At 39.0% G+C, this 26,129-nt stretch overlaps 1 protein-coding gene across 2 annotated transcripts in view; it reads left to right on the forward strand.

The window, feature by feature from the left end:
- LOC150090485 (murinoglobulin-1-like) overlaps positions 1 to 26,129 on the forward strand; it is a 257,749-nt gene that overhangs the window by 157,789 nt on the left and 73,831 nt on the right. For both annotated transcript variants that reach the window (XM_090371163.1, XM_090371172.1), the window contains exons 20-24: positions 3,240 to 3,468; positions 5,760 to 5,999; positions 13,863 to 13,914; positions 20,666 to 20,758; positions 25,116 to 25,292. In XM_090371163.1, coding sequence (XP_090227289.1) covers positions 3,240 to 3,468; positions 5,760 to 5,999; positions 13,863 to 13,914; positions 20,666 to 20,758; positions 25,116 to 25,292 — 791 coding nt within the window. The remainder of the gene's footprint in view (positions 1 to 3,239; positions 3,469 to 5,759; positions 6,000 to 13,862; positions 13,915 to 20,665; positions 20,759 to 25,115; positions 25,293 to 26,129) is intronic.

A 26,129-nucleotide genomic window follows, 5' to 3' on the forward strand; every position in this document is an offset into this window, starting at 1 on the left:
ATGAAATCCTTGTAATGTATTAACCCCAGGGGCTCACATCTGGTGAGTATGGGCTTGGCACACCCAGAGTCCTGAGCTGGATATCATCATTCTTCTCTTTCTTGGTGATTCCCTTCTATTTTTTCTCTCCCCCCCTCTCTCTCTCTCTTAGGGATAACTCGGGAATTTTTTTTTGGCTGGTGCAGCATAAGTCTCAGGCTTCCTTGCGCCATATAGCTAATAATAGTAATAGTAATAATAGTAATAATATTTATCAATAAAAAATCAAAATTTTCGCATCACCATTTTTTGTTTAAGGAAACCGCATATCCCTTCACAACAATGGCACCGCCCATGGTACTAAGACACTGGTCGGGAAACCCTGCACGTAGAGGATGCAGTAAAATAAATATTTTTGTATCACCATTTTTTTTTTAAGGAAACCGCGTGCTAACACATGATCTGCGCCACACGTGGTACACAGACCATCGTTTGAATACCTCTGCACAAGTAAGCACGTAGTGAGCGCAGTAAATGCAGAAGACTCCAAATTAGCCAGAAAGGTAGTAAAATTAATTTCCTCGGATAATACACAAATAAGCAAAAAATCTGGATTATGAACAATATGCATTTAATATATATAAAAAAATTAATTGCATACTGCCAGCACTATCTAAAACTTCTTAGCAAATCCGATTAATATAACTTTATTCTTATTTATTATTAAATCTCGTATAGTTTGTTCAGTGACATTGTTCATGTGCTATTTCAGTAAAGCTGACATTCCAGCACCTTTTCCATGCTTATTAATGAGTTCAAGTTTTTGTTGTATTGAAAGAACGATTCTTTTTCTTTTTAACATGATACGCAATTTTAAAAATTTTTAAAATAAATGCAAACAAAATAAGTATGTACAGTACTTACTGAACAACCGAAACTCAAAGTGTGTCTGCCCGCTTAACACGCACTAAATGATGATCAATGGATGCATACCTGTTTGTATGTGCACGCGCTTAAAGATTAAAGGAATCCTCTAAGACAGTGTTTCCCAAACTTTTTCAGTCTTGTCTGACAAATTTGATTGGATACTATGATGTAATTACAAAGGAACTGTATGCAAAAAATAATTTTGATATCATATATTCGGATTTCAGGAAAGCTTTTGACACCGTTGTGCATGGAGGACTACTGTACAAATTGGAGCAAAATGGTATTAAGGGTAAGTTGCTACAGTGGATAAAAGGGTGATTGAATGGGAGAAGACAGAGTGGAAATCAATGGACGCTACTCTTCGTGGACTAATATTATTAGTGGAGTTCCACTAATAACATTAGTCCACAAACAGGGTTAGGTGTTGGGCCCACTGTTGTTTTGTATATTTATCAATGATATTGATGAAGTATATCAGGCTTAGTGTCGAAGTTTGCAGATGATACAAAGGTTGGCAGGGTTGGTAATGACAGTAATGTCAGTGAGCTGCTGCAACAAGGTCTAGAAAATTTGGGTAGATGAGCTGAGAAGTGGCAACTAAAGTTTAATATTGACAAATGCAAAGTACTGCATATGGGTAGAGGTAACCCCAGAGGAACGTACCAACTGTGTGGTACTACACTTAGGGTGATAGAAAATGAAAACACCTGGGAGTAATCGAGCAGTCAAATATGAAGTTTTCTGAGCAATGCAGAAAAGGCTACAAGAGCAAGTCATGGGATTTTGTCAATGATATACAGGAATTTTGCTAGCAGGGAAAAGGAGGTGATTATCCCTTTGTATAAGGCAATGGTCAGGCCACGCCTTGAGTACTGCGTACAAGTCTGGAGGCCTCATTTTATGAAGGATGTAGATTTGCCTGAACGTGTACAGAGAAGGGCAACAAGATTGGTGAGGGGAACGAAGGGATCCTCTTACCAAGAGAGGCTTAAGTTCTGCAAATTGCAGTGGCTGGAGACTAGGCACCTGCAAGGTGATATGATTGAGGTGTATAAGGTCTTGAATTGGTTGAGCATGCTGAATTCTGATGGGATTCTTCCACTTGTTCAGATTACGAACCTAAGGGGGTATAAATTCAACTTGAAGAAAGACAGCTGTAGAATAGATGTGTGGAAATTGCTGGGACAAACTTCCATCTGTCGTTGTGGAAGTTGATAGCTTAAATAAATTCAAGGAGGAACTGGACAAAATTTTAGAGGAAATGATTGCATGAATATTTTTTTTTTTTTGGCTGATGCCACATAAGCCCTCTTGCTTTCTTGCATCACATGCCACTATTACTATTACTTAAATATGGGGTGGTCGGACGATAGGTATCCAATTTTAAAAATTTATATCTCAGCACTGATTTATTATGTTTACAATCTACCTTTTCCAGACTGACACAAAACATAACTGAATAATAAACTGTCACTATTTGAGTATACAACCAATCGTACCTCATAGGCTACTAGTCTGAAGAATGGTGTGTTTTCGACTCACTCCCAAGTCTTAAAAAAGTTAGGAGTGATTGTAGACAACTGATTTCTCATGTCGAGTGCGACATCCAGTCTGTAACGATATTTATATTGTAGATTTTGTTTTAAAAAAATAAGTAAAATTCAAAGTAGCCGTTACAGAAATTATCCACTGATCCTCTGGAGCAGTTTGGGAACCACTGCTCTAAGGAACAGGATTGTACAATAGACTCCCAGTGGCGGATTAAGGGTTTGTGGGACCATAAGCAGTATGTTTATAAAACATTTACATTTAAAAATATATTATTGTAAGTAAGCACTGTAATTGATTTTTTAAGACATTTATATCATTTTTTTTCGTCTCTGATTAATCTGCAATCCGATTAAACCTCCCCCGATAATCGGAGCATTACTGTAAACAAATATTGCTCGTAACTTCATTATTTATTTGTAGGAAGCTCTTCACAGCTTAATGACTGGAGACCATTGGACAGTAAACATTTGTGAGACATCAAACAGGTTTTTATGTAAATTATTATTTACATTCAGAACCTACGATAACAAAAATATTTTTGGCTAGTAGTATCCTCGTGGTAACTTACCGACCGCACTTTCAGCCCAAGATAGTGAACATCAGTCCCAATATTTGGTCTATAAAAAATTAGATTATCTTAAAGCAGTGTGTCATTGATCGGCTTCTCTCCGTCAACCTTTCACTTTCTCATCATTGGTTTCAAATTAAGCTGAAATTTTGGGCATTAACTCTGTTATCGGCTTGCATGTTTATATTATTTTATATTTATTCTTTTCCAGAGACTCTGAGAAGCTGGAGATAAAGCAAGAACTTCCCCATACCATTACGGAATGGGTTGGTGACGCCGTGTGCATTCACCGAGAATTCGGAATAGGTCTGTCACAGGAAAGCAAAGTCACTGCCTTTCAAGTCTTCTTCTTGTCGTTCCGCCTCCCGTATTCCGTCATTCGAGGAGAGAAAGTTCCCATCACGGTGTCTGTCTTCAACTACCTGTCTGAATGCCTGCCAGTAAGTGCTCTTTTGAAAGAAATGATTTCTTTTCCAGCAAACTGGGGCTTTTTCGTCCAGCAATCAGCAAATCCACCAAAGAATACGTGTAATTACGGACATAAAATACTGTTCCTCATAGCCTAAGTTTCTTTGGCGCTTATCACACATCACCAGTATCTTTTTAAAACTTAGTTATTTTATGTGAAATGTATTAAACTCTATTTATCCGTCATCGAGTGGAGCGTATAATAATACTTTAGCTATGCGGAAAGTGCCCAAAACAATGCGATACACAATTTCACATTGCAAGAAATGATAAAAATATCTTACAAATACACAAATTGTACATTTTTTACGCTACAAAAATACTGATTGACAATTCACAAGAAGAATACGGCTAGCAAATGAAACATATATGGACAAAAAGTTAAGGAAATAAATAATAAGATTACACTAGGTTGAAAAATATTGATACAAGTCAATGAAATATGGTAGTGCTTTATGTTATAATGCAACAGATACCGTGTGTAAAATTCTTATGGTTAAATTTTTGCTATTTCTAAAATATGAAAATCACTAGTGAAAGGAGTGAAGTGTCTTATCAGTATGGAAGTCTGCTCTTCCACAACAATAGTTTGCGGTTCACAAAAGATTTTAGAAGTTGATGGCTTCTTGAAACTCGTCTGCCTAGAGCATCCCATATATGTTCAATGGGATTCAAGTTTGGAGGCTTCATGACCACTCTGTTCCCAAAGTATCCTCACTCTGTAGAACACAAATTTGGTCAGGGTTCGACGACTTCGTCTACTATATGTTCGAGCAGCCACAGTTCCTTTCTAGAAGACATACAATTCCGTATATGAATCGCGATCTCCACTGTGAGGTTCTTAGTTTTGCAGGAGCTAATTTGCATATTTCATAAATTTCATGATTTGACTATAACTTCACATAAGATATCGTATGACACAAGTCAGTGAAAGTTGATATGAGAGTACACTGTCATATTTAATTTCACTGACTTTTAGCAACTGATTTGCAAACTACGTCATCAATATCCAAACTTTCGTCTATAAGAGTACTCGAAAAGCAGAAAAAAACACTAAACCAAACACTACTTACAACTATTAAACGAACCCATCGAATAAATATTTTCCTTAATATAATAAGAGAATGGCTAATGCATCATTAGAACGAGATTAAAAACTGTATACGATTCAATTTAACTCGTATTTTATCAGTCTTATTTTGCATTTCTCCTGTACTTCATTTGGTTTTTATTTCACAAATTCTCCTACCACGATAAGCTGAAATAAAGTAATATTTAAATTGTATTTAGAATTGCTATCTATATTCAGAGGGAAAAAATCATCAGACGGCCACTAAAGGTCATTCTAGCTCCCCTATTCTCTCTCATTCCGTATGCCTTTCACCAACACAATTTGTGATGCCGACTGCTCTTAGACCAATTGTTCGTAAGAAGGGGTAGTGTTGTGGCGTCAGTGCGACGCAGAGAAATTAGTTAATGACCTTGATCCTCCTGATGAATTTCTTCTGACTGTAGCAGACTCCACAAAATACAGTATGTACTAAAGTTTATCAACATGCATTGGGGGCTCAAATAGTAATCTGAGCCTCCATATTCTTCTTATAGTCACAGCCTAAATTCTAAATTTGAATAATAACGAAATATGTAAATATATTAGTTCTCCCTAAAATTACAAAAAAAAAAAAAAAAACCCTTTCCTAAAAGTACAGAATTCTTTATGGCAGAAACAATTACCACTATATTAATTTGTTGATTACACTGATTACAAGAAAGGTGTAAAAAATAAGGGTTTAAGATGGTAATTATTAACCTTGACTATCTCCATTTATTTATTAATTATAGGTATAATGCAATTCTTGACTTAAGAATCACGTTTTATGTGTTACATAAATAATCATTATTTAAAAAAAAAATATATATATATATATATAACTCTAAAAACTATTTATATTAAAACAAAGACACACAATTTATCAGGATTTATAGTATTAAAATTATCACAATAAAGGTGAATATCCTTATAAGATATTCAATTTTAACACTGCATTTAATGCAGTTATACTAACTAAACAAAGGAGATGTTTTTACAACCCCTAACAATATCCCCAGTTCGAGTGGTGTATTGCTTAAATAAATTAATAAATATAGTGACCCTTAAGATTGTTAATCAGAGCAAGTTGAAATTTTAAATATGCAACAGTAGTAACAATTTATTCCAATAAAAAGTATGCATTTAATTAAATTAATATAATTCTGACCATAGATCAAGCTGTCTCTGGAGCCCAGTGAGAACTTCACTCTTCTCGGTGACACCCCGACAACCAAACTGTGTGTATGCGGAGGGAAGAGCGTAGTCCACAAGTTTATGGTGGAGCCAAAAGTGATCGGCAACATCAACTTTACTGTATTTGCGCAGTCTATTGAGGAGGATAATGTCTGCGATAATGAGATAATAGCCAGAGTTACAGCGAGGGATGCTGTGACACGGTCATTACTAGTCGAGGTAAGTGTCATTTGTAACAAAGAATCGTAACGTAGTTTAGTGAGGCTTTTTTTTTTTTTTTTTGTCATTAGGTGACAGCGTACTGTCACCTAGTGACAGTATGCTGCTGCAACAGGATCTAGAAAAGTTGAGCTGATGGGCTGAGAGGTGGCAACTGAAGTTTGACATTTACAAATGGAAAGTAGTGCATATGGGAAGCAGTAACCCCAGAGTAACGTATTAACTGTGTGGTACTACACTGACAGTGGTAGAGAACGAAAATGACCTGGGACTAATTGTGTAGGCAGATATTAAGTTTTCTGAGCAGTGCAGACGGTCTGCAAGAGTAGCTCATGGTGTCTTGTCAATGATATACAGGAATTTTTCTTCCTGTCGTTGTAGAAGTTGATAGCTTAAATAGATTCAAGGAAGAACTAGACAAACATTTGGAGCGAGTGGATAGGTGAAATGAGAAGTTTTTTTTATTGTGGCTGATGCTATATAAGCTTGCTTTCTTGCATTATGTGCCTTTACTATTGCTGATGCTAACTTCTGAAGAATATATATTTATATATATATATAAATATATATATATATATATATATATATATATATATATATATATATATATATATATATATATAAAGATGTATAACAACCATCCAAAGGATGGTTGTTATACATCTTTAATGTTATTTTATGCTACCTGGTTATCTTATACTACCTGACTATCATTTGGACACAGTTATGCTGGATGATGACTACAGAAACGGATAGCTCGTTAACGTTAATTATGGTTGATACATTGAAAGGGTTAGCCCTTGAAAAAGTCCCTTTCAATGTATCTAATTGCCTATAATTAACATTTAAATTTTTCTTTTAATGTTATTGATATGTAACGTTTTCCTTACTTTATTTGGCATATATATCTTTTTTCTAGTTTGCGTTGGGCTCTTGCATAAGGCGTTGGGTTGCTTGAGAAGCTATAACTTACTAGCTTTCGTATTATACATTATAGCCGGCTTAACTTTGTCTATTATTGCACTATTATAACTTACCACTACAACTAATATCTTAAATACAAAGGGTACTAGGAAAGTTTTGCAATACAGCTTTGTTTATTTAATTTTTTCAAAGTAATTTCCTCTACATTCAATACACCTCTCCATCCTCCGAAACCAATCTTTAAACCAGTTCTGCCAAGTTTCACTAGGGAGTAAAGCACACTCGTTGTCCCAAGCCCGTAGAAGGCCCTCATCACTGGAAAACCGCCTCCCTTTTAGCTTCATTTTCACATGCGGGAACAGTGCAAAGTCGCAGGGAGCAAGGTCTGGACTGTAGGGAGGGTGCTCGAGAAGTTTCAGTCCTGTCGTGGTCAAATATTCGGTGCAGGCTTTGGCGCGGTGAGCTGCAGCATTATCGTGATGGAGGTACCAGGTGTCCATTCTTGACTTTGGCCGCAGGTTCTTCATAGATCCAATGACTTTAGGCAGGCATTGTTCAGTATACCACTTAGCTGTGACTGTCTTCTGCGTGTCCAAAACGACACGTTCCACAATTCCACTCGATTTGAAAAATACAGCTATCATTTTCTTCTTTACAGATCGGGATTTTCTGACAATTACGGGTGTGTCGTCATTATCAAAGACCCAAACTTTGTTTTGAGCCTTGGTCGGCAGATCGTAATAGTACAGCCAAGTCTCGTCACCTGTCACGATGTTGTTCACATACCGAGATTGTCCCTTATCAAACTTTTTAAACATCTCCCGGCACCAAGTCACACGTCGTGTCATCTGCTCTTCAGTCAGTTGATGCGGCACCCAGAGAGAACAAAGTTTCTTCACGTGCAAATGATCTTGCAGAATCGAACGAATTGCTGGTGCATTTAGGCCCAAAGTATCCTCTATCTGTTGGTAGGTCACTCGCCTGTTTTCGTCAAGCATTTTCCTCACAGCAGTAACGTTTTCCTCCGTAACTGACGTTCGTGGCCTTCTCGGCCTCTCCGAATCCTCCAGAGTGAAATTTCCCCTTTGGAATTCTCTATACCACCTGAATATCGTTGTACGATGTGGACAATCATCATCTAGTGCAAGAGTCATTTCTTCTAAGCACTGGTCTATGGTTAAACCACGCACGAAATTATACCGCAAAACTGTCCTTATCTCATTTCGTGACCACGATGCCATTGCAAGCATTTTACACTCTCACTACTAATGAATAACTGAGCCCATCGACTTGGCGCGGCGGCTACTATGCACGTATGAACATGTCTCAACATGCAGCAACAAGCAGCTTCATGTGATTCATTGTTGCGTCATATTGCAAAACTTTCCTAGTACCCTTTGTATATATATATATTAATATCTGGCATGGCCTGTTGCCCAATACCAAATTCTTCAGCAATTTTGTATTTCCAGGAACACCATTTTAAGTTGCTCTATCACTTTGAGCTTGTTAATGATAGTTAAAGTAAAATGTTTCTTTTTATTTCACTTTTTAATTCTTTAGAACCCATAATTATATAAAATATGTTAACTTTTGTACATATGTATAAAGCAGTACGCAAATGAAGCGAAAAAACAATAACATCCATCCGACTCATCAACAACGATACTGAACGACACGCAATTCAATGCTCTCTCTCTCTCTCTCTCTCTCTCTCTCTCTCTCTCTCTCTCTCTCTCGCTGCGCAGTCAGATAGGGCCATCTGATTCATAAATCCCGTGTGTCTGTCAAAGTACTCAACTGTGAACAGAATTTTTCATATTTCCATCTGGATTAACTGTAATCGGATTAGCGAGAGTTTACTGTAATAATAAAAAAAAAAAATAAATAATTAATAAATATTAAATAATAAAAGAAAATGAAATAAGACAACTTCTTGCTGTCTTATTTCAACTTAAATTACTGGAATAAGTAACGTATTCCAGTAATTTATAACTCGCTGGCTAAAATAAAACTTCCTGCAATCCAGTCTAAACCTTTTCCCCCATAACTTGTTCCAAGTGTGGTCTAACAATAGCCTTATATAATGGGATTATGAGGTCCTTATCTCTACTAGCAAATATTTGATAAATCATCGCTAGGACACCATGGGCCTTCCTTGCAACCATGTGGACATGTGTATATGTGTAGGGCGGCACCTGGAACGTCTGTTGAACTCCGCCTCTGTGAAGAACAAAGTCAACTGCAAAAGGGCCAGAAATATGTTGGTGTAGGTTTGCGTGTATTCTGTGTGTTCTTTGTTCTGTTCTGGCTTGGCCTCTTTGCTTTCCAGAAGCATCAGTCACTGGAGAGATGACTGTGGCTATTCGTCCACACCATGGGATGGTGGGCCAGTTCCAGTAGAGCACGTACTGTCTCAAAAGAGGCTCTGACCCACTTAGTGTTTCCAAAAAAGTGGGCCAGGATCCTCTGGGGCCCATAACAAAAAAAAAAAAAAAAAAAAAGAGGGAGAGAGAGAAAAAAAAAAAAAAAAAAAAAAAACCTGTGGTGCTGATTATGAAAGAAAATAGAATAAAATTAAATATAGTTAAATAAGAAGGAAAAAAATAAATAAAATAATAAAAATAATAAAAAAATAATACATTGGTGCTGGTTGGGATAATAGAATTTTTTTTTAAAATATATATATTAAAAAATTAATTAATTCATTAATTAATATAAGAATAAATAAATGGCAGTGGTGCTGGTTAACAAAAAAAAGAACGGTACTGCTGGTTATGAATAATAATAATAATAATAAAAAGTAGTCTTCAGTACTCCTGTATCCAGGATAATTCAGAAGTCAAACTGATGACCTTTAAAGGATCAGTGCAATGATAGTACTTGCGTACGCGACCCATAGAAGAAAATATAGCTAATTTTGGTGTCCAGCACTACACAGAAATCTGAATGTCGTCTGAAAGTACATGTTTTGTTATCCAGGCTAGCAGACTCACACAGGTGTATTTGGTGGGCTATTTTGGTTCGATACTCCGGCGTTGAGTCTCTTTCTGCGAGCAAACACCTCGGAGGCAAAGTTCTGAAGAGCTGAAAGATGGTTCTTGTTCTGTAGAAGCACCTCCTCCTGCCCTGGAGAGAGAGATATGGAACGTCAGTTCGGATCTTCGCCCTAAGATCGTCGTAGATTACACAGTTAAAGAACAGGTGACTCCAATCTTCTGTATTCCCGCAGCTGCAGAGATCTCTGTTATGCAAGCCAAACTGATAGAGTTTTTGATTGAGAGAGCCATGTCCAGTTACCAGAAAAGAAGTTTCCATAGTTAATGAACACCATAGTTAAAGTTGCACATAGTGTCTTTCTGTGGAGCTTTTCAGAATTCGTGGAATTTGCTTTCACTGTGTTTTATGTTAGAAGATCAATTATTTCTTCAACAACTGAAGACGTTCTACCTACAAGGGTCAGGCAAACTGTAAATTAAGATGTTTTGCTGATCCTAGTTCCTAGGATGGGATTTTCCATGGGATTAGAGAAGTTAGTCCACTTCTCCCTACTTTATTCCTGTTTTACTTCTTCTAACTTCTAACTATTGGAGAGTCCCTCTGTTGATTCTCCTCTATTCTATCCATTTACCTCCCCAGATCCCAAACTTCTCCCTCTGTATTCCTCCTTTTCCACTTCATTCTTTTTTCGGGCACTCTCAGGTGTTATGCCCTGGGCTTGCCCAGCAGGAGATAGTTGATCCTGGCCGCCTCCGCATGGCGGGGATGGGGGGGGGGGGTTAGACGTAGTGACCAGGTGTTACTGCTTCTTACCTGCTAAGAGCCAGGCGCCGGCCGATAACATAACACCAGAACACATAATAACACTTACACGTCCAACACACTACATACAAATGGCCGGTTTTGGCATAAACTTCAACACAAGAAGTACAATAGCGGCTTATGGGGGAACCCTGGGATCCGCCACAACAACACATGAATGAAAAAAATAAATAAATAAGTTAATGAACACTATCTGCGCAGGTAGGTAGCACAGCGGTATCGTCACCGTCCTCACCACGCCGGGTGGAAAAGGCCCGGGTTCGAATCCCGTCGATGGGGCGAGGAACTTTAATGGGCTTTATTCACTCCGTGGTTGAGTTAATCGGTCTCAGCCGTAGACAGCAAGGTATTCCCCCAGCAACTTGGATTTTTCGTCCAGCAAAACAGACAAATCGACCATAGAACATACGCAATTAACAGACATAAGACACAGCACGGCAGATGAATTTAATTATTCGGATAGCCTAAAAATAATAGTTAAGGAGCACTAAGTTTTAACCGATTTAGAGAGCAAGATGGTCACATCAGGCAGGAATTTTCTTGTGGCAACTACAAGTAAGGTGGTGTTCCATCTGGTCTGCCAGATACTAATTAGCTTGTTAAAGCATCTGGATTTCTCTTTATTAGGATATTCATTTAAATTTAGCTGGATACCAAGTAAGTCTGAAGGTATTTGTTTTTTATGTCGAAAGCAAAGGCCACGATAGATGACAAATAGATCCAAAGGAAGAGACCTCGCAATAACTTGCACTGCAGCGGTGGAAACTGTTCCGCAGACTCTGACAATAGAGAGGTTTCATACAGTGCTACAGACAACGAAATGGCCAGTAGACTACGTCTGGATGATTTTACCCGGGGTCGAATAATTAGGAAGCTCGAGGAGTGTGGCTGTGGACTCAGTATCGCCCATAGCATCGTCGCATGTGCGTGGTCGTCTTCAGAACAACAGGTACAGCTGTTCGAAGGACCAGTAGTGGCGTCCACGAAAAACAACGTACAATGATGATAGCTATATACTCCTACAGGCCAAGAGGGACCGACACCAGACAGCGATATCCATTGCAAAGAAGCACAGGACGCAGGATATCACGGTTTACTGTGGCCAGCCGACTCCACAAAGGTGGACTGTTTGCCCGACGGCGAGTACGCTGTGTCCCTTTAATACCTGCCCATCGGAGACACCGTTTACTGTAGTGCATCGAACAAACACAAGGACTGGACAGCAGCGCAATTGGGTAAGGTACTCTTTATTCATGAGAGTAGATTCAGTCTCCGCAGCGATTCTGAACGTCAGCTAATCTGGCGAGAGGTTGGCACACGGTATCACCTCGCAAACAACACTGAAGGAATCGATATGGCGGTCGAGGTGTTCTCGTCTGGGGAGGCGTTATTTGTATAGACGTACACAACTCCAGATACTGGAAGGCGGAACTATAACCTGACGCGCATGGGGCAGGATTACTGAGGTAATCCTTCCCCATACGCGTCTGTTCCGAGGTGTTATTGGCCCCGAGTTCGTGTTTATAGATGACAACGCCACACCCGATCGCACTGCAGCTGTTCATATGCTTTTGGAAAGTGAGGACCTTGTTCGTATGAATCGGCCTGCTCGTTCCACCGGTCTAAATTCCATCGAACACATATGGTACGCTCTGGGAAGACGACTAGCGGCACGTCCGCACCCACCAGAAAATGTTCACCAGCTGAAAATGGTGCTGACAGAGGAATGGACGATGTTACCGCAAGAGCTTATCAAAAACATTGTTCTAAGTATGGACAGGCGGTCCAAAGCCTGCATTGGCATTAGGGGTGGCCATATCTTCTACTGAGGACCACCTCTTTCCTTTGTTCCATCTTTGGCAGTGATGCATCTATATCATGGCAGCCAGTGCTATGTTGCCATTTTTGAATAAAGTCCCTCTGTACCGTTTTGTTTCCGTTATTGTTTCCTTCATTATTTCTGTACCTCACGTGGTTCCTTTGGTATGCTTTTCCCATATCCAGGCCCCTCCTATGAGAAGCTACAGGTGAAAACCTGACTGGTCCTTAAGGTTTGCACACCAGTGTATAATCTGTTGCGGTAACAAACAGAACTCTTGAGGTATATGCAAGCAGGGCCGACCCGAGATATATTTGCGCCCCCGTCCATATAGAAAAAAATTAAGACAGTGTTTTTATTGAGTTAATATTTTTATTTTTGCTAGAGAAAAATTAAAAAGACAACTAGAATATTTATAATGTGTTAATTGTCGTATTAAAACATTAACAATAACAATTTAAAAAAGAGTCAAGTTTATATAAAGACAATTATCAAAATACTAGCGGCGGGTTGCAATGTGTGTTATTCCATAAATTACGTATTCTCTGTTTGGTTTGCCTGTTTTTCTGGAAGAAATACCAAAGTTTTCGGGAGAGAAAACGTTGCTGTCCTTGCCTGGGACCGACTAACCATGGAGCGAAAAAAAAGTCCATAAATGTCCTCGCATCATTGACAAGATTAGATCCCAGGCCTCTTCCACCCAATATAGTTGGAGGACGGTGATTATAAATATAATGCTACCCGCAAGGATATATTGGGTATTTGTAAACGCGTGTATTTTCTAAAACGTAAAAGAGAAGTTAATTCATTTACAGTTCGACTCATCTCTCAAATAGTTTCTACAAGTACCGAGGGATGGCCTTTGCATTTTTCAGCAGTATAGCACTGAATCTGCACAGACTTCGACATCAGTGCCTGCAAGGATTGAATTAAACAATCTTTGTTTTCATTATTCTTTTTATTTCTTTAATATACAACTTATATAACGCTGTTATTATCGCGTCCATAGTGATAATAACAACAGACAAGAGAAAAATGTTGTTCCAAAGAAAGCATCACTTTGCTAACTACGAGTTCCTCTGTTTTACCTGACATTCGTTATATGCGAATCGTAGTACAGAAAGTTTTAGTTATATACATGGAAATTAATTTGAGCAACACTGATCGACGTTGCTTATTTGCATATTTTCCTTTCTATTTTGAATATCTGCAATAAAACTGCAGTTTTATGAATGGATTTAAATAATTTAAACGTTTAAAATTCAAATTATAACAATCAGTAACTCCATTTCTTTCAGGCAGAAGGACTTCCGGTGGAAGAAGTCTATAACAATTTCTTCTGCATGAACGGTGAGTATTTATTTCTTCTATTTTTTTTTTTTTTTTCAATTAATTCCTAGCATTCCTAGGATCTTCTAACGATGGCGGCCGTTTGTTGGTTGTGCGGGTTCACTTATGTGGTTTGAGAGTATTAAAACTGTTAAGTTTCGACTTACATTGTACTCTCTTCAGTGCTCAATGCTGCTTTGTATGCTACGTGCCTGCAAGATAGTTTCCACGGATGTCCTTTGGATCTTCATCTTATATTTAGATCGTTCTGTTATCGTCTCAAGCACGTATTGCCAATGGAATTTGCTGGCATTACTGCAAACTCTTTAAATGATATAAAGCAGGAAAAACGTCGTATCTGGTCGGAACTTATCAACATTTTGTAAGATCATTGTTCCACGTCAGTCAAGGGTAGAATCACATACAAGTTTATAGATAATGTACTGTTTGCTTCTGATCGACGAATTTCATCTTGGTTCTCTCCAAATATCTACTCGTCTTTTCTCATTACTGGGCACGGTTCAACCAAATCGAAACTTGTTCAGTTGGGTTTATAAAAGAATGACACTTGTCTCTGTCAGCAGCGAGAAGACTGGACGCACATTGTCTTCCACTGCCCTTATTACTGTGACTTTAGAAATTCCCTACTGGAAAAAGTTCCGCAGTCGTCGCCTGACAATGGAAAAGTTTTAATTGAAACTTAGCATTAGCATAGGCACATGATGCAAGAAAGCAAGCTTATATAGCATCAGCCAAACAAAAAACCTTATTTCACCCATCCACTCGCTCCAAATGTTTGTAAAGTTCTGCCTGGAATCTATTTAAGCTATTAACTTCTTACACCGACAGATGGAAGTTTGTTCCAGTAATCAACCACCCGCTGGCTAAAGGCAAACTTCTGCACATCTATCCTACAACCGTCTTTCCTCAATTTGAATTTATGCCCTCAGGCGATTATTCTGAGCAAGAGGAACAATCCCATCAGCATTGAGAATGCTCAAACCATTCAAGGCTTTATAGAAGAAGAAGAAGAAGAACTCTTTATTGCATACAAAACATATACCTCAAAGATCACCTCTCATGTGGCCTAGTTTCCAGACACTGTAATTTGCAAAACTTAAGCCTTTCTTCGTAAGAGCAACCCTTTGTTCCATTCACTAATCTTGTTGCCTTTCTCTGTACTCGTTCCAACAACTCTACATCCTTCTTAAAATGAGACCTCCAGACCTGTATACAGTACTCAACATGTGGCCTCACCATTGCCTTATATAAGGGAATAATCACCTCCTTATCCCCGCTAGAAAAATTCCTGTATATCATTCACAAGACACCATGAGCTACTTTTGCTGACCGTCTGCATAGCTCAGAAAACTTCATATCTGCCTGCACAATTACCCCCAGGTCCTTTTCATTCTCTACCACTGCCAGTGCAGTACCACAGTGTTGATACGTTATTCTGGGTTTACTGATTCTCATATGCAGCACTTTACATTTGTCAATGTTAAACTTCATTTGCCACCTCTCCGGCCCATGTGCTCTGCCCAACCTTTCCAGATCCTGTTGCAGCAGTGTACTGTCATTAGTGTCATTAACAACCCTGCCAACCTTCGTATCGTCTGCAAACTTGGATATTAAGCCCGATATACCATCATCAATATCATTTATAAATTTACAATGGACTCAACACTGAACCCTGAGGGACTCCTCAAATAACATTAGCCCACGAAGAGCAGTGCCCATTGAGTACCACTCTGTGTCTTCTCCCACTCAACCATCCGTTTATCCATAGCAGCAATTTGCCTCCAATGTCACACCTCCAATGTCTCGCAGCAGTCTTCCATGTGCAACAGTATCAAAGGCCTTTCTAAGATCCAAATATATGATATCAAAATTATTCTTTGCTTCCAGTTCCTTTGTGACTACATCATAGTATCCAATGAAATTGGTCAGACAAGACTTCCCCTTAACAAACCTATACTGTGTCCGAGCTATAACTGCAGTCTTGTCTAGATGATCCTGCAATGCTTCTTTAACCAATGCCTCCATTAATTTCCCTGAAACAGAAGTTAAACTAACAGGTCTTTAATTTCCTGTCTTCCTTTGAACCTTCTTTGTGGCTTGGGGTCACATTTGCACATCTCCAATCCATGGGTACCTCCCCTGAGTCCAAGGAAGCTCTCATAATTATGGCTAAGGGTTTGCTTACTTCCTTTGCCGCCTGCTTTAATATAACTGGATATATCCCATCCACCCCAGGTGCCTTTCTTATGTTTATCTTCAACAATTTCTCCTCCACTTTACTCTCAGTTATTACAAGATTATCTAGCTTACTGCCAGAGTTTAATACACCTCTGGAATTCCCCTCCCTGAATAACTCCTCATGTATGAATGTCGATGCAAAATATTCATTTAGTTTGTTAGCTACCTGAGCAGGGTCATCAACAGTTGACCCATCGATCTCAAGTGGACCAATCTGATTCATTCCCTTCCTTTTAAAGTTTACATAAGTAAAGAACTCTCTGCTGTTTTTGTTTGCATCCTTTGCCAAAGGTTTCTCATAATGTGCCTTTGCCTGCCTAATCTCTTTTGTCACTTGGTTACAGACCAGTTTATATCTATCATAGGCTTCTGTGTCACCTGCTATTTTATATGTATCCTATGCATTTTTCTTCACTGTCACATGTCTAATTAGTTCGTCTGACATCCATTTAGGCCTAAATCTTCAACAATATTTCTTAGTTGGTATGAAAAAACTTCTCCAATTTCAACCATTTTCAAACGTTTGCTGTTGACGTTTTCAACAGAAGGCAGTTACTGACAACTTCCACGATGAGTTCCAATAAGGCATCATCATGAATGGATGCTTTCTTCTCGCACCCTGCTTGTCTTTCAGGATTATCCTTAGTAGTACTGAAATTCACGAAGAAGTCAGTGGCTATTTCTTTCTTCCCCTTTTTTTTTTTTTTTTTTTTAAGTTTCGGCAACTAGAGAAATCTGTTGGCCCCCACTGATTTAGCACTGCCTTCGGTGGGTAAGTACCTTCAAGGTACAGCTTTGCTGCTGCTGCTGCTCGGTTAAGGTGGCACATACAAACCGCATGTGATTTACATTTGGTCAAAATTACAGCATTCTGTACCAAAACGATAATTGTCGGAGTTAAACTCTGTTCCAGGTGCCGCCGCTACACTAAACAATTACATGTATACATGTTCTTCTTTAGTCTTTGAGTGTTTTTTTATTATTAATGGGTCTGTATGAGATGTTTTATCTCATAAAAATACACCCATAAAAGTTCCTCGCATTATTAATGGGATTCGAATCGGGGGCTTTTCCGACCAGTGCGGGAAGAACGGTGATGATAACCGCTGTGCTACACTCAAAGACAACTTTAATTAGTTGTAGTAGGCCTATAAAGTATGTTACAAAAATATTTGGTTGCTTTTTGGAGATTCGTGGAAAAAATTACCAATTTGGTCCTAATGCTCCAGCGCCATGATACGCTAGTTTATAATTTAATATATATGTGTGTGTGTGTGTGTGTGTGTGTGTGTGTGTGTGTGTGTGTGTGTGTGTGTGTGTGTTCACTAGCTGACTTGAAGTTATGCCAACTGCAAAATCCGGTACAAATTCACTTCCGCAACTTAGAAATGAATATTTTTTTCAAATCCACACCTTAGTATTTAATGAACGTGCCCCCGTGCCATAACACGAGATCACTTGCACAACCTTGCACTGGCAAATACAGGAAAGTTCTGAAATGCTCCTGAAAGAGAGTATTGAAATGCTCCTGAAAGAGAATTCTGAAATGCTCCTGCAGATTACCATGCAGTGAAAAGAAATCATTTTAGATGCAGCATACAAAGGTGGCCTATAAATAAAATTATATGGTCCCATTACCACAGACAGTCCTAGTGAGGTCATGTAATTTTATTTGTAGGCCGTCTTTATCTCTTTGTATGCTGCATCTAAAATGATTTTTTCCCCCTCACTGTAGCTCAGTCCGCACGATACATAGCTTTCTCCCGTGAGTTATTCTGGGTTTTCAACCCGTACAACATCCAAATAAACTCGTAAATACATACATACTTTCGCAGAGAAATACACATACACGGGTATGACCGTTGAAAAAATTAAATTCCAAATTTGTATTTCTGGGTAATTTTGAAAGGTCTAGGAGTTCACAGCAGGCTGATAAGAAGCACTGCAGGATCATCTAGACAAGGCTGTAGTTATAGTTCAGACACAGCATGGGTTTGTTAAGGGAAAGGTTTATCTGACCATTTATATTGGATACTACGATGTGGCCACAAAGGAACTGGATGCAAAATATAATTTTGATATCATATACTTGTATTTTAGGAAAGCTTTTGATACTGTTGCGCGTGGAAGACTACTGTACAAGTTCGAGCAGTATGGCATTAAGGGCAAGTTGGTGCTATGGATAAAGGGATGGTTCACTGGGAAGACAGTGATAATCAATGGGCACTGCTCTTCGTGGACTAATGTTATTAGTGGTGTCCCCCAGGGATCGTGTTGGGGTCATTGTTTTTTGTATTTATCAATGATATTGATGAAGGTATATCATGCGTAATGTCCAAGTTTGCGGACGATACGAAGGTTGGTAGGGTTTTAAGGACGATACGCTACTGCAACAGGATCTGGAAATGTTGAGCAGTGGGTTCAGAGGTGGAAAAAGAAGTTTAACATTGACAAATACAAAGTGCTACATATGGGTAACAGTAACCCCAGAGTAACATACCAACTGTGCGGTACTACACTCAGGTTGGTGAATAATGAAAAAGTCCTGGGGATAATTGTGTCAGATATGAAGAATGAAAAAGTCCTGGGGATGTGTCAGATATGAAGTTTTCTGAGCAGTGCAGATAAGCTGCAAGAGGTCATGAGGTCTTGTCAATGATATACAGGAATTTTAGTAGCAGGAATAAGGAGGTGATATTCCCTTCTATAAGGCAATGGTCAGGCCATACCTTGAGTACGGCATACAAGTCTGGGAGCTTCATTTTACAAAAGATGTAGAGTTGCTGGAACGAGTACAGAGAAAAGGGCAACAAAATTATTGAGTGGAACAAAGGGTTGCTGTTACCAAGAAAGGCTTACGTTCTGCAAATTGCAGAACGTAATTGAAGATGTAGAGTTGCCGGAACGAGTACAGAGAAAAGGACAACGAAATTATTGAGTGGAACAAAGGGTTGCTGTTACCAAGAAAGGCTTACGTTCTGAAAATTGCACTCTGAAGACTAGGCTTCTTGCGATGTGATCTGATTGAGGTGTATGTATAAGGCCTTGAATAGTTTGAGCAAGCTCAGTGTTGATGGGATTCTTCCACTTGCTCAGATTCCGCACCTGAGGGAGCATAAATTCAAATTGAGGAAAGACAATTGTAGAATAGATGTGCGGAAATTTGCCTTTAGCCAGCGGGTAGTTGATTGCTGGAACAAACTTCCATCTGTCGTTGTGGAAGTTGGTAGCTTAAATAAATTGAAACTTTGGGAGTGAATGGATGGGTGAAATGGGAAGGTTTCTTTTTTTTTTTTTTTTTTTTGGCTGACGCTATATAAGCTTGCTTTCTTGCATCATATGCCTATGCTAATGCTAATAAATGCTATGCATATTCCGGGATTGAATCCATTCACTAACAAAAAAAATTCACAAAGCATGGTTAACTGACTGCTCACCAATTTTAAAAATTCACTGGGGCGTGACCGTCGAAAAGTATAAAACGAAACTTATTTAGAAACTGAGCGAGGAAGGCAGATAATCACGATGTTCGGCTTCTGATCGTGAATTTGTAATTTAGCATAGATGTCTCAATTCCAGAAAGCGCGGTACAGATAATCCCATGATATAATGGCATTCTTTAAGACGATACATTTTTCTGGCATCGGATCATTTTCCTTGTCATAAAAAGTATTGTGCGACGGCTTGATTTGCTTAGTGGACCACGCGCCGATCTGAGCCCAATACGTCCACTGTGAGAGAAATTGGAAAAGTGAGTGAGGGTTTGCAAATGGAGGGCAATACCAACCTCCGCCAGGTCCATTGCAAGAAATTCATCAAAGGCAGGCGCCTCCGTAGCCAGGTGGGCAGAAGCAGCAGTGCGTAGCACACGCTTCTTGATTAGACCGGGGGAGCTCGTGACCACCAAAATGCGGAGAATGACCACCGCATATCCCTGGAGCAATATGGCCTTAGTTGCTAATGCTCCTAAAAAAAAAAAAAAAAAAAAAAAAAAACATCAAAGAGAATGTTCCACGGGAGCGGCATCAGGACCGATCGCTTTGGGCAGCCCCTGTGGATGCTCTTGGTCACTTTCCAGAATGGTGTGACTACCTCTATCCTCCTATCCTTCTCTGCCACCCGGAGTCTGGCGAGGACGCACGGCCACCAAAGTGAGTGGTGCCCACCTGGCCACCAAAGAGACTCACTTTGCTGGCATTGTAGATACTTTAGTGGCATAGTAGACACTTTGGTGGCATAGTAAATACTTTAGACATAACTGTCTAAAGTGCAGATGAATTGTTACAGGCTCAAGTGTGCCTCTTGTTATGTTTTGTCAGAAAACCCAGCTGTTAAGAGGAACAGTATAAACAGAAAACATTCCCGGATAAATATTTTTGTTAGATCAGTAAAGCGATTAAATCCAGTCCTAGAAATGCCTTAAATCTATGTAGTAGAGACTAAAGCTAGGGCATTTTTTTATGCTAACAAAATGTAGAATTTTAAGTAACACGTTTAATTTTTCTTATTACAGACACACCAAGTGGAGTGTTTAATGTCGAGCAAAAACTGGTCCTACCGGAAGACGTAGTGGAGGATTCTGCAAGGGCCTTCTTTACTGTGTCGGGTGAGTATATTTGGGAATATTTCTAAACCATAAAAGAGAGATAGGCAAGATATTCTCTTGTGACAAAACACCTCTGTTTGACCCTAGCAGCGTCAGTGAATTCGTACATGTCTGCGGACTTAAAAAAAGCTTAGCACAGCTCCCAAGATAGAAGTTTCCAATAAGCAACCGAAACACGCAACTGTTTCAATTTACTGATCATCGTGAAATCATTTGTATTTTCATGACCGCTTTTGTTTATTTTATTTATCCCACCCACGAAGGTTCAGATTGTGTAATGACAACCATTGGTACAGTTTATACTCGTTAAGTTAATGCCAATCAGTTGGAATTGTTTAAGCTTCCCACAGCCTTATTTTTAAAAGGTGTAATTTACTTTTTTTTTTTTTTTTTTTTTACATTATTCGGTAGCAACAAGGACAACCTGGTATTATCCGTATTAGGAAATACTGCTGCGCTAGGAAATAGAAGAAAACCCAGCTGTACTGTTAAAGTTGTACTGTTGTTTTCATTTCTTGCAACTACGTTATGTGATGTTACAAGACACTATAAATCCGCACTCCAAATTACTCATTGTTAGCAATGTCCCATTCTCTTCTAATAATCTTGTAGCCTAAGCAAGCCTGATTACTGCGTTGCTCCAACAAGTCATTTTGTGCCTTCGATTCTCTATTAGATACTGTGCAGATTTGTTCTGCCTTTTTCCTCAATATCGGTCCATTCAGTGTGTTGTTTTTTTTTTTTTTTTTTTTTTCCCTACGATGTGTGACTCACTAGGCAAATAAATGTTCGACTTCGCATACTTTTCAGCTTCTTTTCCCTGCTGGTTTCGTGAGATATTTCTACCTGCGAACGGGATTTTACTTTCTGCATTATGGTGTTAAATGTGAATGGCGCCAGGGCCGTGTTAAGATGTAAACCTAGAAGCGACCGAATAGCCCTCAAGATGTGGGGGGAAGGACAAAATGAATAGTACCAATGGGATCTTTTCATGCAGTGGGGAGGACGGAATTTTTTTATTTACATCTGTGCTCTTCAGAGCCTTGAGCGGGCCCTGACTGGAGCAGCAAAGCCTATTTTTATAATCTGAAAGATCTGGATCTCTTCAATTTTCAAATTGTTTCGCTTAATTGCACATTTGGAAGCCATAACCAGTATATAATTTATACAGTAACCTAACCACATAACATTTAAACAGATCTGCAAGCAGACACAATTAATATGAACTACATCTTGTAGTACTGTTCACCGAAATCATGTTTTTGATCCAAGCACTACACTTTCAAGTTCGACGACTACTTGGAACACCCATCCCTTGATACATAACCACCAAAATAAAAAGAAAGAACACGACGATTTCAAATGAACACCTCTAGACAGAGAAACAGTATGCTGCGAGAACTATTTTGGATTAGGGCTAATTCAACTGAGACCACGATGTGGTGCTTCTGTATACAAATTGAATGCATGCTAAGCGGGTTTAGCATTTCTTTTTCTGTTTAGTGATGCAACGACCATAAAAATGTATTGAATTTTTCTGGTCGTTTTCGTATACGTAAAAATAAGCGATCGTGAAAAATTACCTTTTTGTCTTTTTCCTAAATCTGATCACCGCACAAATTTTAACTAATTTATCGTTTTCGTTTTATAATTCCTAGCCTCCTGGCAACGAAGGGATTATAAAGTGAAAACTTTATTATCTATTGCAATAAAGATGACCACTTACTATTCTTTAATAAATTTACTCTCCGTTTCGCACTCAACTTTTTATTTTCATTTTACTTTCCTTTAGCAATCGTTCACTTTCAAAAGTCTGCTGACCTTGCTCACACTTAAAATTCTTTATTTATCCCCAGTAAAATATTTCTGAAAATACTGGAAAAAGATTATGATAAAAGTTCGAAAACCTTTCTTCACAAAAATGCTTAAGATAAAAAACTGTTTCGTTGAATGTAGTTGTTAACACTTGAAATATTCAAAATATGGATTTTCTCAGAAAATTCACATTTTCAATTTCAGGTTTTGGAAAAAAAAAAAAATTATATATATATATATAATTTAAAGGTGAAAAGTACAAACTAAAATAAGCAAAAAAAGTTCCAGTGAACAACGGGCCGAAAATGAACCGTTTTCGAGATAATGCACATTTTCTGTTAAGATCCGCCAATGACTATGGGAGCATTAGTTTAGCAAAAAGCTGTGAATCCTTTGCTAAGGGTGGTTTTATTAAACATATGATAATACATTTTTAATTTTGGTTTCAACACCACAGGATTTTATAGATCTTACATGTTACAGGTGTTACAAAAGGTGTTCAAGATGTTGTCCTTGTATCCGTACGCAGCTTTGTAGTCTTCTCTGCATTGAGTTACGAATCCACTCAGGCATTCCTTGGTCATTTCTGATTTCCTGTAAGGCTCCTTCAACCCGACGTTGCAATTCCTCAACTGTGTTAATGTCAGAAGTGTACACAAAGTTTGTTACATGACCCCAGATACAAAAATCCATAGGATGTAAGTCTGGTGATCTGGGAAGCTACATTACTATCCACCACTTCTACCTATCCACCATTGACCATACCTTCTAGTTAGATATCGAGTTACAACTCAATCAAAATGTGCAGGTGCACCATCATGCATAAACCACATGTTCTGGCGCTGCTGAAGTGGAACATTATCATCATCAAGGTGGTCTGGAAGAACATTCTGCAGGAACTGAAGGTACAGCTCTCCTGTTAGCCTGTTTGGCAGAAAGTGTGGTCCAATTAAACGGTCTCCTAATAGTCCTGCCCAGACATTCAACGAGAAACGTTTCTGATGTCATGACTCGTGAATTGCATTAGGATTTTCGTTGGACCAAACGTGACAGTTAAAAATACCATCACGATTAAACCCAGCTTCGTCAATGAACAAAATATTGTTTAAAAATTGGGGGTTCAGGACATACTGTTGTTGCCTCCATTGGCAGAAGTTCACCCTGGGAGGGTAGTCTGTATTGCAGAAACCTTGTATACGCTAGATATGGTAGGGGTACAGTAATTGGCGATGTAAAATTCTCCACACACTGCTATGACTCAGTATACGCTCTTGCAGAGCAACCCTCCTTGTTGAAATTCCTGGATTTTGTTCTGTTCTTTCTCAAGCATCAATCAACGATCAACTTATTGACCTTTTCAGGCATATTATTATTCTATTTTATTTTTATTTTTTATTATTTTTTTCCTTTCATCGCCTCTCTTTTTTTTTCTTTTCTTTTTTTTTTCCTTCTTTTTCTTTTTATTTTTTTTTCTTCCCTCAAAACCTGCACCACGGGTGAATGTTTGTGTTTTTTTTTTTTTTTTGCTGATGTCCCTCTGGAATGGTCCCCTAGAAGATCCTGGCCCACCTGCAGGCAACACCAGGTGAGTCAGATTCTCTTTTGAGATGTTACGTGACATACTGGGACTGGCCCACCTTCCCATGGTGTGGATGAGTACCCAGAATCATCTGTCCAGGTGACTGATGTTTCTGGGTGGCCAAGAGGCCAGAGCAGAACCCACACAAATCTACGTCACACACACATATCTGGCCCATTTGTAGTGATACTGTTCTTCAAAGAGATACGACGCGGATTTGAACGAATGTTCCAGGTGCCGCCCTTTACATATACACATGTTCACATGTATTTTTTCTAACACCCTTTCCTCAACATCAGATGTTATGCTTCTGGGCCTACCTGCTCGTACTCCATGTGCGAAGCGCCCATGTTCTCTAAGGCATTGATGTACCCTGATGAATGTGCGCCTGTTGGGCTGGTTTCGGCGGGGAAATGCTTCTTGGTACAAATGTGCAGCCTCGAGTGCACTGCCTGTTGGCTTTACCATATATGAAGTGCATGTCCGCATACTCCTCGTTGCTATAACCTCTTTCCATGTTGACTATCCTTTGACAAGTACTGCTACGTCTCAGAGCATTGAGAGAGGGGAAAGGAAAAGAATGAGCATAACTTAACCTAAACAAACAGTCAGTGCTGGATCCCAGCTCTGTACAGTTCACCTTGTCAGTGGTGGATCCCAATTAGAAATGTGCAATATCTCTAAAACGATTCACTTAAGGACCCATGTTTGCTAGGTTTTTTTTTTTTTTTTTTTTTTTTGCATATTGTAGTCTGTACAGTTCACCTTTAAATTATTGACTATCATTTTTGAAACACCCTGTACACACTCTGAATGAAATTTAAATTTCCCTAGATCACAGCGCTATTTCACAGTGTGGCAAATACAAAGCTTATAAAATCTAGTATTACAAGAATGAGATTTCCATGCTTTTATTATTATTATTTTATTTTATTTTTTATTTTATTTTATTTTTTTTCTCAGGAGACTTAATGGGGCCTACTGTTCAAGGTTTGGATAAGTTGGTGAGGTTGCCAACTGGATGCGGGGAACAGAACATGATTCTGTTTGTGCCGAACATCTTTGTCCTGGACTACCTGAAATCTACAGGAAGACTGACACAGGCTATTGAGTCCCAGGCACTTTCTCATCTGAAGACCGGTAACAACCTGCGTTGTTATGTTAAAATTTAAGTAATTTATTTTAGATTAGAGCATTATTAGTATTAGTAAAACCGAAATGTTGCTAGGAAATCTGTTTTATTTAGCATCAGCCTAAAAATTTAAAAAAAAAAAACTAAAAAAAAAAAACGTGGTTTCAAGTGGGTGACTTTAAAAATTTACGCTCTCTCTCTTTCTCAAAATCCTAAATAAATATGGTGTAACAATTACAGGAATGAAGATAATTTAAACATGTCTTGCTTAGTTCTCAGAGAATGACACGTATTAACGAGGACCGTGGCGCCTCCGTAGTCAGGTGGGCAGGAGCAGCAGTGCGTAGCACACGCTTCTTGATTAGACCGGGGTTCGAGCCCGTGACCACCAAATACGGAGGATGCGGAAAGGTCAGGGAATGACCACCGCATACCCACGGAGCAATATGGCCTTAGTTGCTAATGCCCCAAACAACAAACAACGAGGACCGTTCGAAAAGTTCGCTGCCTGAGTATGAAGGGTTTTTATTATTTGGTTTTTTAGGAGCATTAGCAACTAAGGCCATATTGCTCCGGGAGTATGCGGTGGTCATTCCCTGACCTTTCCGCATCCTCCGTATTTGGTGGTCAACGGCTCGAACTCCGGTCTAATCAAGAAGCGTGTGCTACGCATTGCTGCTCCTGCTCACCTGTCTATGGAGGCGCCAGTATGAAGGGTTAATACAGTATGAGCAACCTGGTAACTGTTACTTTTCAACATAGTCTTCTTTTAAGTCAAAACACTTTTGCCACCAGTGCTGCTTTGCGTTGATTCTACCTCAGAAGAACGCTTTCTCTTAGACCTC

The sequence above is a fragment of the Mastigoproctus giganteus genome, chromosome 1 (genome assembly GCF_048544385.1).
Source record: "Mastigoproctus giganteus isolate SK-2022 chromosome 1, ASM4854438v1, whole genome shotgun sequence".
Taxonomy (NCBI): Eukaryota; Metazoa; Arthropoda; class Arachnida; order Uropygi; family Thelyphonidae; genus Mastigoproctus; species Mastigoproctus giganteus.